This window comes from Arachis ipaensis, chromosome B09 (genome assembly GCF_000816755.2).
Source record: "Arachis ipaensis cultivar K30076 chromosome B09, Araip1.1, whole genome shotgun sequence".
NCBI classification, from domain to species: Eukaryota; Viridiplantae; Streptophyta; class Magnoliopsida; order Fabales; family Fabaceae; genus Arachis; species Arachis ipaensis.
Window position 1 is genome coordinate 102,304,003 of NC_029793.2, and position 13,042 is coordinate 102,317,044.

At 33.6% G+C, this 13,042-nt stretch overlaps 2 protein-coding genes across 6 annotated transcripts; both read left to right on the forward strand.

Annotated features, from left to right (window-relative positions):
- On the forward strand, nucleotides 1,497–9,900 carry LOC107618033 (RNA-dependent RNA polymerase 1). Of its 5 annotated transcripts, XM_021112433.1 has the most exons (6): nucleotides 1,656–1,954; nucleotides 2,881–2,937; nucleotides 4,014–4,555; nucleotides 5,335–7,205; nucleotides 8,054–8,204; nucleotides 8,900–9,712. In XM_021112433.1, exons 3-6 carry the CDS (start codon nucleotides 4,040–4,042, stop codon nucleotides 9,710–9,712), a joined length of 3,351 nt encoding a protein of 1,116 aa, XP_020968092.1. In that variant the 5' UTR covers nucleotides 1,656–1,954; nucleotides 2,881–2,937; nucleotides 4,014–4,039. The 5 variants fall into 5 exon arrangements, with proteins under 5 accessions (XP_016175444.1, XP_020968092.1, XP_020968093.1 ...); XM_016319958.2 differs by lacking the exons at nucleotides 1,656–1,954; nucleotides 2,881–2,937 and adding an exon at nucleotides 1,497–1,622; XM_021112434.1 differs by lacking the exon at nucleotides 2,881–2,937 and having other exon boundaries at nucleotides 1,656–1,835.
- Nucleotides 11,121–12,016, forward strand: LOC107619214 (22.0 kDa class IV heat shock protein). Its single transcript, XM_016321458.2, has one exon. The coding sequence runs from the start codon at nucleotides 11,200–11,202 to the stop codon at nucleotides 11,803–11,805; it is 606 nt and encodes a 201-aa protein (XP_016176944.1). The 5' UTR covers nucleotides 11,121–11,199; the 3' UTR covers nucleotides 11,806–12,016.

The following is a 13,042-nucleotide window of genomic DNA, read 5'->3' on the forward strand; positions in this document are numbered from 1 at the left end:
CAGAAGAAGCCACTTGGAAACTATATGAGCAGATGAAGCACCAATTTTCTTCCTTTGACCTTGAGGGCAAGGTCCCTTCTAAAGGTGGGGTAATGATAGCAAGGATAGTAATATGCTGCACGCAAAGGGAGCAACGCACGCAGAGCACAATGAGGATCGTAACAAGAATGACGAACAAACGCAACTGACAAAATTGGTGCCTATTAAGCGGGCTTGACATTGGCAAGAGGGACGGGTGTGAATTGTGAGCCTTCCTTTCTAAATCTCTCTCTAAATTCTCTTCCCGTGATTCCCTTTGTGTTTCTCATTCTTCTTATGCTCTGTGGCTTTGTGCAGGTTGAGATAGGCTACCATTACAAATTTCCATTCCTCTCAACCCCAATATTGTACTCCCATATGTACTCCCATGGATTCCATTTGTGATTTTCCTATACTTACATATTCATACAAGTGGTTTTGCTTCAAATAATGTTATTTTTTAAAAATTAATTTTGTAATACTCATAAATAATTAGTACAACAATACAAATATATTTGTTTTTATTAAATTAAATTAAATTATTAATCTAAATTATAAACTATATCATTTAAGTTATAACTCATTATTTTTATAATTTTAAAATTTAAAATTATTTAAATTAAATTGAATGAAATAAAAATCAAACAAACATAGCATCAATTAAATTATACACACATTTCGGTGACTAAAATGCCAATTAAAACTTTGTGCATATTTATGCTACTAAGATCCTTTATGAATTTTGCACGTATTTCGATTCTCAGAATCCATTTAACTCTTGTGACATAAATCGGGTTATGAGTATTTAAGATTTGTTCATCTTTTGAAATTTCTCGGTAATCGAAACATGACACATTGTATTTACGTAATTACGCTGTATTTTATGTATTTTCGTAAATTTTGTATTTATTTAATTTAAATTAAAAAAATCAAGTTAATACTCAAGGTGGTCCTTAAATTTGCAGTCGAGTCTCAATGTTGTTCCTAAACTTAAAATTCTCATAAATTTGTCCCTCAACTTAACAACGGTGGTCCTTGAGATACTTTTCGGTGACGAAACGATGACTTAAAATTCTCCTAAATTTGTCCCTCAACTTAACAACGGTAGTCCTTGAGATACTTTTCGGTGACGAAACGATGACGTAATTGGATGGAGATCACGTTGAAAGCTACGCTGGACTGGTAAAACGTTACAGTTTTATTTTTGACGCCCAAATAAAACATATTCGAACGTCCTTTAGGGTATTTTAAGGGATTTTAAGTTTTAACTCCAAATACCCTAACCCATATCGTTTATATTCGATTTGGACGCTAAAAATAAAACGACGACGTTTTATCACTCCAGCATGACTTCTAACGCACCCTCTATCCAATCGTCCTCATTTCATCACCAAAAAGTATGTCAAAGATGATCATTATTAAGTTAAAAAACAAACTTAAAACAATTTTAAATAATTTAGGCTCTACTGTAAATTTAGGACCAATTTAAATATTTACTCAGAAAAAATATCCCTTCCTTAGCTGAGTCAAAAAATCATAATATATCGGAATTTGGAACGCAAACTTTTCGTGTTGACTTGGCATTGACGAGTGAGGATTCTTAGGTCAGTCTCTCTGATACTTTACTCTCTTGTCTCTTCTCTTTCTTTGTGCCTGATCATGATCATGCTCTTCAGTCGTATCCTCATGCTCATTTTCACTATAGCTTCTGCATTGCTTTACTCTTCTTCCAACATTGATTGGTTTTGTTGTTACTCTTTGGTCGTTGGACTATGATGCATTGTAGAATATAAGTGCCATCTTTGGTTGCTGTAACTGTAAGGAAGAGTCTTTTTATTTTTTCGGTCCATAACTCGTGGTGATCCAATTTCTTTAAGCAGGAAATGCTCAATTTTTTGCCTCAAATTCACGCAAGTTCATCACTATTTGGTTAGAGGTTCGGTTTTCTGTTATTTTGTTCCATATTTATGACCAAGTTATCCTTTTTTTGACTAAGGAAAGCCAGAACTCGTTACCTCAGGTGTTAACCAAAATGATTTTGCAGCCATTTTTGGGGTTCCTTAGTGTGAATTCCTTGACAGTTAGTTTTTATTATTTTATTTTATTTTTAATCTTATGTTGGGCAGAAAAAACTTTTAACACTTATTTTTAAAATCAAATTCCTTGGTGCAAATAGCTGTTTATTCATATCGTAAACGAAAACAAAGGCTCTAGATTCTAGTAATGTGCTTATTTTGAGAAATCAGGTCGCACAATGGATGCAAATGCTTCTGATTTTGGGAAAAAATAATTGATTTTAGTATTTTACAACTTACTTTTTTAATACAGTTGATAATAGCTGAGGACAAATTTTATTTAGAAGGTTTTCTGCTTAACTTTTTGAACAAACGCTAAATATTTTTATACCATGTTGATTGTTTCATAAAATCTATACAAAAATGTGGAAAGTAATTTTTTCAGTAAACAAGATGATTTTTTGTCTAAAAACCAAAAGCATGCATCCTAATTTCATAGATATCTCGAAGCCATTTAAGCCATGTTCATGTCTGTTTCTTCAATAATTTTAATCAAGACTATTATTTATTTATGTTCTTTGCGTTTATTCATGAGCCAGTGAGTTTTTTACAACTTTTTCTATATAAAAAAGGTTGTTCTTGAGCTTCAGCTGTATTTTCTTTTTATTTTATTTATTCACCCTTCAATTTTTATATTTATTCATTTGCACTTATTGACTGCCCATTGGATCTTAAGAGAGTCATGATTTTGTATTGTGCACTTGAATATTTTCTGAAATTTTAGGATCTGGCTTACTTGTTACATTCAAAGCTAGACATAATTTTTATTTTCTTCTTCTCTTTTCAGTTGCATTTGTTTCAGTTGCACATGTTACATATTTTGACAACAGTATACTATATTTTGGTAAATATCCTCTATCCCGCTTACATAACCACTTGGTGGAATATCCATCTCTAGTGCTGAGCAAATTAAAGAGCTTATGTTTTTCTTGTGTTGGCTGAACATAATCCATGTTTGAAACTTTTGACATTTTGTTAACATGATCTTAACTCCATTAACAATTCAACCCATTTAGAATAAGTTTGGATAGTATCACTAGTTCCAGAAATCATTGACAATTTCTGCAGGGTGCACTCATTAAAATTGTTGAAACTTTTTGATAGATTGTGCTGTGCAAACTAGATACTTATCCATATTCTTAACAGCTGATAATTAATGAGTTAGGAAAGTCGTTTTATATTATTATATTCATTGATGTAACTTCTGATTTGTTCAAAAAGTATTACCTTGTTAATAAATGTTACATTACAATACTTATATTTTAAATTTTAACTTTACAGTCTTAAGAGATGTATGTATTTTCAGAAGATGTCAATGATATCTATTGTTACTGTGGCACCTGAGAAAGGTTATGTAATATGAATATACTTGGAATGTTTTGGTTTGGCTATGCAGAAAGTTTCTGAACCTTTCATGTTCCCTTTTTTTTTAACTATATTTACATTGTGGACTGCAATGAGAGCTGAATCTGTGAAATGCATTTTGAATCTCATCCATTAGGTTAAACCTAAGCTTGCAGCCTGAACTGATGTTCGGTTATTCAGATAAATTTCATCATTAAAAGTGTGGAAGTTCTTGCAGACATGGCTGTCTTATAACTAATTTGTGTATTTGGTCAGTTAGATTATGTTAAGAAGGGTTTGTTTTACATGTAAAACACCCATTTGTCAAAAGCAGTGAAGTTTTCCCTTGAAAACAAATTGGCTTGGAAGGTGCATTCTAGTGTCTGGATCAATTGTCATCTATCCATGTTTACCAGAACAATGTGAATAAACATTCAATGCATTTGATATCGTAATATTTTGGACGACAAATTTAAATTAACTGTTTAAATAGAAGATCTAGCATCATATTAGTGTTGCCTTTTGTCACTACTTTTTAATTGTTTTACTTATTTATTTTGTTCTCCTCCTATTCAGGAAAGGCAAAAGAGTGGTTATGAAGGATGGGTAAAACAATTGAGTTGTATGGATTCCCATATTATGTTACTGTGGACGTTGTAAAGACATATGTGGAACATATTACCGGTGAAGGAACTGTATTAGCTGTTAAGATAAGGCAAGGCAAAGGTAAGGTTCCAAGGGCATTTGCGATTATTCAATTTACCTCTGCAAGCAATGCTTCACACATACTGTCTAAAGCTACAAAAAAGTTGTGGTTTGGCAACTCCTATCTGAAGGCTCGGGAAATGATAAAAGATATTGTGCCAAAGCCAAGATCTTCTCAGCATTGTTTGAATAATGTGAAACTTTATTTCGGCTGTCAGCTCTCCAAGGAAAGATTCTCTGTTTTATGGAGAAATATGGATGTCCGTTTAAGTTTCGGGTATGGAATGAGAAAGTTTCATTTCTTTCTTTCCCATAACAATTCAGAATATAAACTTGAGCTTTATTATGAGAATATTTGGAAGATTGAGCTGCATCGACCCAGAGGTGAAACTGCTAATTATCTCCTGATTCAGGTTCTTAAATCTAAACTTATCATTATTGGTTTTAATCTATTCTTCAGATTTAAGTAACACTTTTATTATAGTGGAAAATGAATTCCAACAGAAAAGTTTAACTTCCAACAGGAGTTACCCGCTGTAGTCACTCTCCTACCCATGGACCATAATAAATACATTGCTTGAGTTTGAATTGGGGTATTTCCTTTTGTTGAACCTTGGTTCTAGACTTGAGCAAGTTTCCTTAGCACTGGATTTTCTTTAACTGAAGGAAAATAGTTCTATCAAAGTGACAAGAGACCTGACAACAATGCTGTGATGTTTCTGCAGAAGTTAATAGGTTGGATACCTTGTTCACTGAAAATTCACAATGAAGTGAACCTGAACTGATAAGTCAAACTATATTTAAAAAAAAAAGGTATAAACCAGCTTTCTTGCAAGAAAGCAACTAAATATAATGATACAGGGAGTAGCCTTTAGAAATCCTATTGACAATGCTCATTAACTATTTTCCTTATCATTTCATCTATTACTAGGTGTAAACCCTCGACCATCCACAACAATGTGCATATGGTTTAAATTTGATCTCAAGCGTGTTATTACTTATTGGAACGTTTTTCTTTTTTAATGTATTTCAGAATTTACCATGTCGATATGACTTGGAAAGCCAAAATAATTGTCTTGATTTTCAGTCTTTTATCGTTTCGTGGGATGTTTTTTCCTTGTAATTGCATGTTGCTATGGATGCTCTATGCATGACTTATGACGAACATCTTTAATTTTTCTTCAAATTTCAGTTACTTGGTGCTCCCCGTATTTTTGAGAAAGAAGAATCTACTTCAGGAGATATATATGATCATCCGTTATTCAACTTTTATAAAGATGTTCCTGATGACCAATGGATTCGAGCAACAGATTTCACACCTTGCAGCAGTATTGGGCAGTCATCTGCCTTAGTTATAGAGCTTCCATATGACCAACAGTTTCCAGATTTCAGGGAAAACTTTGGTTATTATGAGGAAAGTGAGAGGCAATTCACTTTAGTGACAGGGGTTCCTTTTTCTAGCAATCTGGACCTTGTTCCCATTGTTACTCCTCCACAAGGCATTCAAATACCATATGACATCTTGTTCAAAGTTAATTCACTGGTTCAGCATGGGAGTCTCGCTGGTCCATCACTTGATGATGACTTTTACCGTTTAGTTGATCCATACAGAATGAAGCTTGAATTTATAGAACATGCTTTAGAAAAAATGTTCTATTCAAAGGAGTTCTGTTATGAACCCATAAAGTGGCTGAGTGATCAGTACAGAAGGTACATTTCTGGCAATGCATTAGGGAACCCTCCTCGATCACCTGCGATATCCTTGGATACTGGTTTGGTCTATGTAAAGAGGGTTCAGATTACACCTTGCAAAGTGTATTTTTGTGGCCCAGAGATTAATGTCTCAAATCGTGTTCTCCGCCATTTCCATCAGGATCTTGACAACTTCCTACGTGTTTCATTTGTTGATGAAGAGCTAGAAAAACTGTATTCTACTGATTTGTCACCACGTACTTCTGTGAACAGGAAGACTGAAATATACACAAGAATTCTTTCCATCCTTAGAGATGGCATAACTATTGGTGACAAGAAGTTTGAATTTCTAGCTTTCTCATCAAGTCAGTTGCGGGAAAATTCTCTTTGGATGTTTGCTCCTACAGCAACTGGATGTACTGCTGCATATATCAGGGAATGGATGGGAGATTTTCGTAATATTAGAAATGTGGCCAAATATGCTGCTAGGCTGGGGCAATCTTTTGGTTCATCTACTGAAACACTAACTGTTAAGAAGCATGAAATTGAAGTTATTCCTGATGTAGAGTTTAATGGCTATGTCTTTTCTGATGGAATTGGGAAGATATCTCTTGAATTTGCCAAGAAGGTTGCTAAAAAATGTGGTTACAGTTCCACTCCATCTGCCTTTCAGATCCGATATGGCGGGTACAAAGGAGTTGTGGCTGTTGACCCAACATCGACAACAAAGCTATCACTGAGGAAGAGTATGCGGAAGTATGATTCAGATAACTCAAAGTTGGATGTTTTGTCATGTAGTAAATTTCAGCCTTGTTATCTAAATCGTCAGTTGATTTCTCTCTTATCTACTCTTGGCGTCAAGGATGAAGCTTTTGAGAAAAAACAGAAAGAGGCTGTTGATCAACTGAACACTATACTAACAGATTCATTAAAGGCGCAAGAGGCTCTGGACATGATGTACACTGGGGAAATCAGTAATGTTCTGAAGGAGATGCTCATCTGTGGCTACAAGCCGAATGTAGAACCGTTTCTATCAATGATGCTGCAAACATTCAGGGCATCAAAACTTTTGGAATTGCGACTCAAGACGAGGATTCTGATTCCAAAAGGACGAGCAATGATGGGTTGTCTGGATGAAACTGGAAGCCTAGAATATGGTCAGGTGTTTGTTCATTTCTCTGACAATAGGCATGGGAGTCTTTCTGGTAGTTCTTCATATGATCCTGCAAAATCTTACATAGTCAATGGTAAGGTAGTAGTGGCAAAAAATCCCTGTTTGCACCCGGGAGATGTGCGTGTTTTAAAGGCTGTGAATGTGCCAGCCTTGCATCACATGTTAGATTGTGTTGTTTTCCCACGAAAGGGACGCAGGTACTTATATTTCTTAATATCTCAATTATTATTTATGGTAAACACTATCTCAGAAGATACTGTATCATGTATATGTTAAGCGCAGTCCACATCTTAGTGACTAAAATTTACATAAAACAAGTTTGGGGAAATAATTAATACCTACTTGGCCTTTACCATTATGTATAGGCAGCTGCACTATGAACTGCTAGTTTTACGTGTTGAAAATTGTCCTTGCTTCTGTTACTTTTAAGATGTATAGCTGTAACTTTTTTTTTTTTACTTTTTTTATGGTTGTTTTTTAGTTTTTCTGTTAAAAAAACATCAACTATGAACTCCATTCAGTCAAATAGACGTTGCAGTTTTACAGTCAATGGTGGTTTCTTCCACTGCTTTCTAATTATTTTTGATACTCCATTAATATTTTAGTTTTCACTTATATACAATATTTAGGTTGGATAATATAAATTTCTTAAAAGATTATTTCTAATGATGACATCATTTAAAATAAAAAATAGAGAGAAAGAATGAAGAAGAAAAAGACCTGCATGCAATGCAATTTGGGGGTTAAAAGAAAAAAAAAAGTAAATCAGAGTGAGAATGAAAGAGAGAAAAACCTGGAATGCAGTTGCAGCTAATAATATTCTTTTAGGCATCAATATTGTTCTTTATTTCTCTTAGATATGTTCGTCAAATGCTTATGAGTTTTGAATCATACATTATACATGATCTGAATGGTACATCAAAGTTGATCTTCTTTAAATATGCTTGAGCAAGTTATTTCCATTCATAAATGATTTTTTAAACTTTTGCATGTGGCCATCCTCTCAAACTGTCTCTGGGCATCAATAACTGATTTTCGTTATAAGGCCTCATCCAAATGAGTGTTCTGGAAGTGATTTGGATGGTGATATCTACTTTGTTTCTTGGGACCCTGAATTGATTCCACCAAGAGTAATTGAACCAATGGACTACACTGCTGGTCCAAGTACGGAACTGGATCATGATGTCATGATTGAGGTATCGTTTTTAGATATTGTTATCTTTGATATATTTGTTATTATTTTTGTTTTTAAATCTTATGTTGCTATTATGTATAATCTTTAATCATGTTTCAACATTTCTGCTGTTGTTATGGATTATGTTGTCACATCCATCCAAGGTTTCACTTCAATACTGATTATAAGTTATAACAACTTGAGCCAAGCTATACTTTCTGTCAGAGTATCTCCCTTAAAATAATTTCCCATTTTTCTTTATCTTTTCAAAGTGTAAACACAACTTCACTTAGTCACTTAAATACAGTCCACGTCAATTCTATTATCTAAATCCAATAGTCATTCTAAATTAAAATATATGTCGTTTTGTTATTTATTTTTTTCTAGTTTCATTTCATAAGTCAGAAGTGTTAAACAATCTCATAAATATTAGTTATGTTCAAAAATACCAAAATCTAGCCTCAAAACACCCAAAATGTCTCCTGTTTTAGTCATTCTCTTCTATCGCAGATCACATCTGAAACATTTCTCTTTTTCATCCACGAAGCTTGAACTCTATAACTTAGATATCTCTATTTTCTTTTCTATTTGTTATGAATTTACGATAGACCAAAATACTGAAACGATTTAACTTTTCGTATGGTCTTTGAGTTCATCTTAGTCTCTTCTGTACCAATTCACTTTTTATTTCAATTTTCTTTTAATTATTTGGTACAGGAGATTGAGGAGTATTTTGTAAACTACATAGTTAATGACAGTCTAGGAATAATTGCCAATGCACACACTGTATTTGCTGATCGAGAGCCCTTAAAAGCAATGGCTGAACCATGCCTCAAGCTAGCAAAGTTATTTTCAATAGCGGTTGACTTTCCAAAAACTGGTGTTCCAGCTGTTCTTCCTCGTGAACTTTATGTCACAGATTATCCAGATTTCATGGAGAAGCCTGATAAAAATCCCTATGAGTCGCAGAATATTATAGGAAAGCTTTTCAGGGAAGTGCGAGGAATCGCAACCAGTGCCAGCTCGATCACATCCTTTACCTGGGAAGTGGCTATACAGTCATATGACCCCGACATGGAAGTTGATGGTTTTGAGGATTATGCTGATGATGCTTTCTTTCACAAAACCAACTATGACTACAAATTGGGAAATCTGATGGACTACTACGGGATCAAAACAGAAGCGGAAATCTTGAGCGGGAATATCATGAAAATGTCAAAATCTTTCACCAAAAGGAGGGATTCAGATGCAATTAATGCAGCTGTGAGGTCTCTAAGGAAAGAGGCTCGAACGTGGTTCAACGATGGCAACGGTGATGATGCCTATGCAAAGGCTTCTGCATGGTATTATGTTACTTATCATCCTGATTACTATGGTCTGTATAATGAAGGCATGAATAGGGACCATTTTCTAAGCTTCCCATGGTGTGTTTACCCTCAACTTGTTCAAATCAAGAAGGAGAAAGCCTGGATTAGAAGATCTTATAATCTATCATTGGAGGATAGTTTCCCGCAGTTGAGTTTAAATTGACAACTCTGCCCTTCTCTTTGTTGACTATGTGTGTATATTTAACTATTTATGTTGTGAGTAATTTAAGGCTCTGCTTCTGTTTGTTATTTCACTTGCATGCATGTAAATATGATGAAGATGTATATGGATGGGTAAAAACTCTGGCTATTGCAGATGTGTTAATGATATCCTTTGTGTTATTTCCCTTATATGTAAAGTAGTATTAATGCCTGCGAAATAACGAATGTCAATTCCCACATGATGAGTTTTATTAAAAAATAAGTAAAATAAATTTATTCTTGTCTACATTTCCAAACACGATGATCATTATATGAAATTAGACAAATTGAAAGAGAATAATGAGAGTTTCAACTCTCAACTTTACTTGTATAAAGTAAAATTCTCTATGAATTTTAACATTATTCACTAATATTTAAATATTTCAAACTTCTCTTGACTATAATTCGTTCACTTTTTCAAATTGTGGAAGTCTGATATAAGTATAACTGACTGCCTGCATGTGCTGCACTTTTTTTTTGTCTCAGCTTGACACTCCTTCACCTTCGTCTCCTTCTTGTTATATAGCTTTATATTTTAGTAGATAGCAATTGCAGGTAGCCCATCAGTAACCAAATTGAACTAAAATAGCTATGTTAACATATCTCTCCAATCAATCTTTTCTTTTCTCTCTGAATTATATATAAGTCAAATAAGTCCCTTAAAATTTTGTTATAAGTAAAAAAAATCTCTAAACTTATAAAATATATGTCAATTTAGTCCTCTCAAAAGAAACAACTAGAAGGTGGGGAACAAAGGTGGAGGACGAATTTGTCTATTAAAAATGGCATCATTTGGTGTTTTAGCCACGTGTCTAGGGACTAATTTGTCTCAACGCAACGCGTATTATTTTACCTGATACCTTACACCTACAATCTCTACGTAAGAAAGAAAATGTTGTGTTAACTTATTTAACTTGGCTTGGGATTTATATAATATATATCTAACAATCTTAAAAATTGAAAACCTAAATTTTTTTTATGACAAATCTGTTGGAGCATAAGATTTTTAGAAATTTATTTAAGATATTAGTCTTTTTAGTAATTTTTTTTATGATATGTTTAAAATATGACTTTAGGACATATATGAGTAAGATCCTGATAAATAAATTTTTATGTCAGATTATTTTATTAGTAAATTTTGTTTGTCTTTAATATAAAAATTTAACACGACTTTGGATACTACTAAATTTATTAATAACTAATATTAATACTCCACAGTTGAAAGTAGTATGTGCAAAAGACAAGAAGGCTCTGGAACATTTAGGAAAACTCTTGCACTCGCTCTTACGTTCCTATACTATCGAATCATAATGGAACATTCTCCATATCTCTACCACCAAATTAAAGCACATCCTTTCACACTATATATAGACACCAGAATTACACTTAACTCATCAGTCATCATCACTGCCAAGTCCAACCAAGTTCTGAATTCCAAGCACAACGAAAATGAGGCCACAAAAACTCAAGTTGCTGCTAGCATCATTGTTGTTGCTTATTGTTGCGCAATGTTGTTCCAACACAAAAGCTTCTCTCCTTCCTTTGATAGATCCTCCCACCTCTCTCTTATCTGACCTCTGGCCGGACCCGTTCCGAGTGCTGGAGCAAGTACCATTCGGGGTAGGCGGCAGGGACGAGCAAGCGGCGATGGCGCTCTCGCCGGCGAGAGTAGACTGGAAGGAGACTCCGGAGGGTCACGTGATCATGCTGGACGTGCCGGGGCTGAAGAGAGACGAGATTAAGATCGAGGTTGACGAAGGAAGGGTGCTGCGAGTGAGCGGAGAGCGCAAGAGGGAGGAAGAAAGGAAGGGAGATCACTGGCATAGGGTTGAGAGGTCATATGGAAAGTTCTGGAGGCAGTTTCGGATGCCGGAGAATGTTGACTTGGATTCTGTTAAGGCGAAGCTTGACAACGGTGTGCTTACTTTGATTCTTGATAAGTTGTCACCTGATAAGATCAAGGGTCCTAGGGTGGTTACCATTGCTCCTGGGGAGTCTGAGGGTGAGGGTCCCGCCAAACTCGACAACAGTGGCGCCAAGCGTCAAGAGCTTTGAATTTAGAGTCTTTTCGCGAGTTGAAGGGGATCATCATCACTATCGTCTTGCGTTTAATTTGTGAATAAGAGTATGTACAATGTAATGTTGCTTGCATTGTGTCTCCATGGATGAAGTTTGAGGTCCTATATATATGTGGCATATATACGCTACTAATACACAACTGTTTTGTTAATCTGCTGATGAATGGAAAAAGAGGTTTTTTAAATAACTAATTTTTCTTTGATCAATAATCAACCAATAAATTAGTGAATTGACAAATCTTAAAGGTTAAAAAGAAAAATTCAAAGGAGGATATTTTTTTTTTCCTCTTCAACTAATTTATTTTGATTGAAATAATACTAAGTTAATATTAATTTATTGCTTAAATTATTTTATTTATTTTAAAATTTAAATTTTTTATTTTAAATTTTAAATAATTTTGGATTTTATTTAAATGATAATTTGTTGATAATTAAAAATAATAAAACTGAAACATAAACTTTAAATTTTAAATTTTAAATTTTAGTTTTATTTAATTTGTATTTTGGATGTGTCTTTAATTTTAAAAAGATACTAAATTTATTTAATTTAAATGTATTTGTTTATATTTTTTTAAATAAATGTAATAAAAAATTGAATAAATGATCACTTTTAAAAGATATCTAATGGTAGAGACGAGAATATCAACAAGCAAATCAACTTGGCATAGTTTGGTCAGAGTTAGGCCATGAGATTGGTTTAAAAACAGTTTCTTGATCCGTAAAATAAAATTAGAAAGTCCACCAAAATCCATCCTCAATCGGCTTATCAAATTCTCTTCCGAAGATGTCTCCACAAAGCTCAAAGCATTTTTAGCCTAGGTCACTAGCATTCTTAGAAGAATAATGCTATATATTTAAATTTTTTTGTTAACTAAATTTAATTTAGTCTAATATAATAAAAATTAATTATAATTAACATTATTTTAGGTCTTATTGTTTAATTTAGATAAATTTAATTCATAAAAAAATTTAAATGTATAGCATTATTTTTGTTAAAATTGCAACCAAAAGAATCCGAAGATCTGTTGTCTCCATTTAAGATAAAACATAGATAGCTAGCGATAAATTAAATTTAACTTGTAGCACAAATTTATCAATGTCGTGCATGCTTTTGATTTGTTTTCTAGTTTTTAGAGGCAGATGTTTTGTAAGTCCGGAGATTCAAGACCTTTTCTTACTGACTTTCCATATATCAAAAGCAAATCCTCTAGTCT

Bases quoted from the DNA above. Each gene is read 5' to 3' on its own strand.
- LOC107618033 (XM_016319958.2), top strand. From the start codon at position 4,040: ATGGGTAAAACAATTGAGTTGTATGGATTCCCATATTATGTTACTGTG. The intron at 4,556-5,334 runs GTTCTTAAATCT...TTCAAATTTCAG, and splicing joins CTAATTATCTCCTGATTCAG to TTACTTGGTGCTCCCCGTAT. The intron at 7,206-8,053 runs GTACTTATATTT...TTTCGTTATAAG, and splicing joins TTCCCACGAAAGGGACGCAG to GCCTCATCCAAATGAGTGTT.
- LOC107619214 (XM_016321458.2), top strand. From the start codon at position 11,200: ATGAGGCCACAAAAACTCAAGTTGCTGCTAGCATCATTGTTGTTGCTT.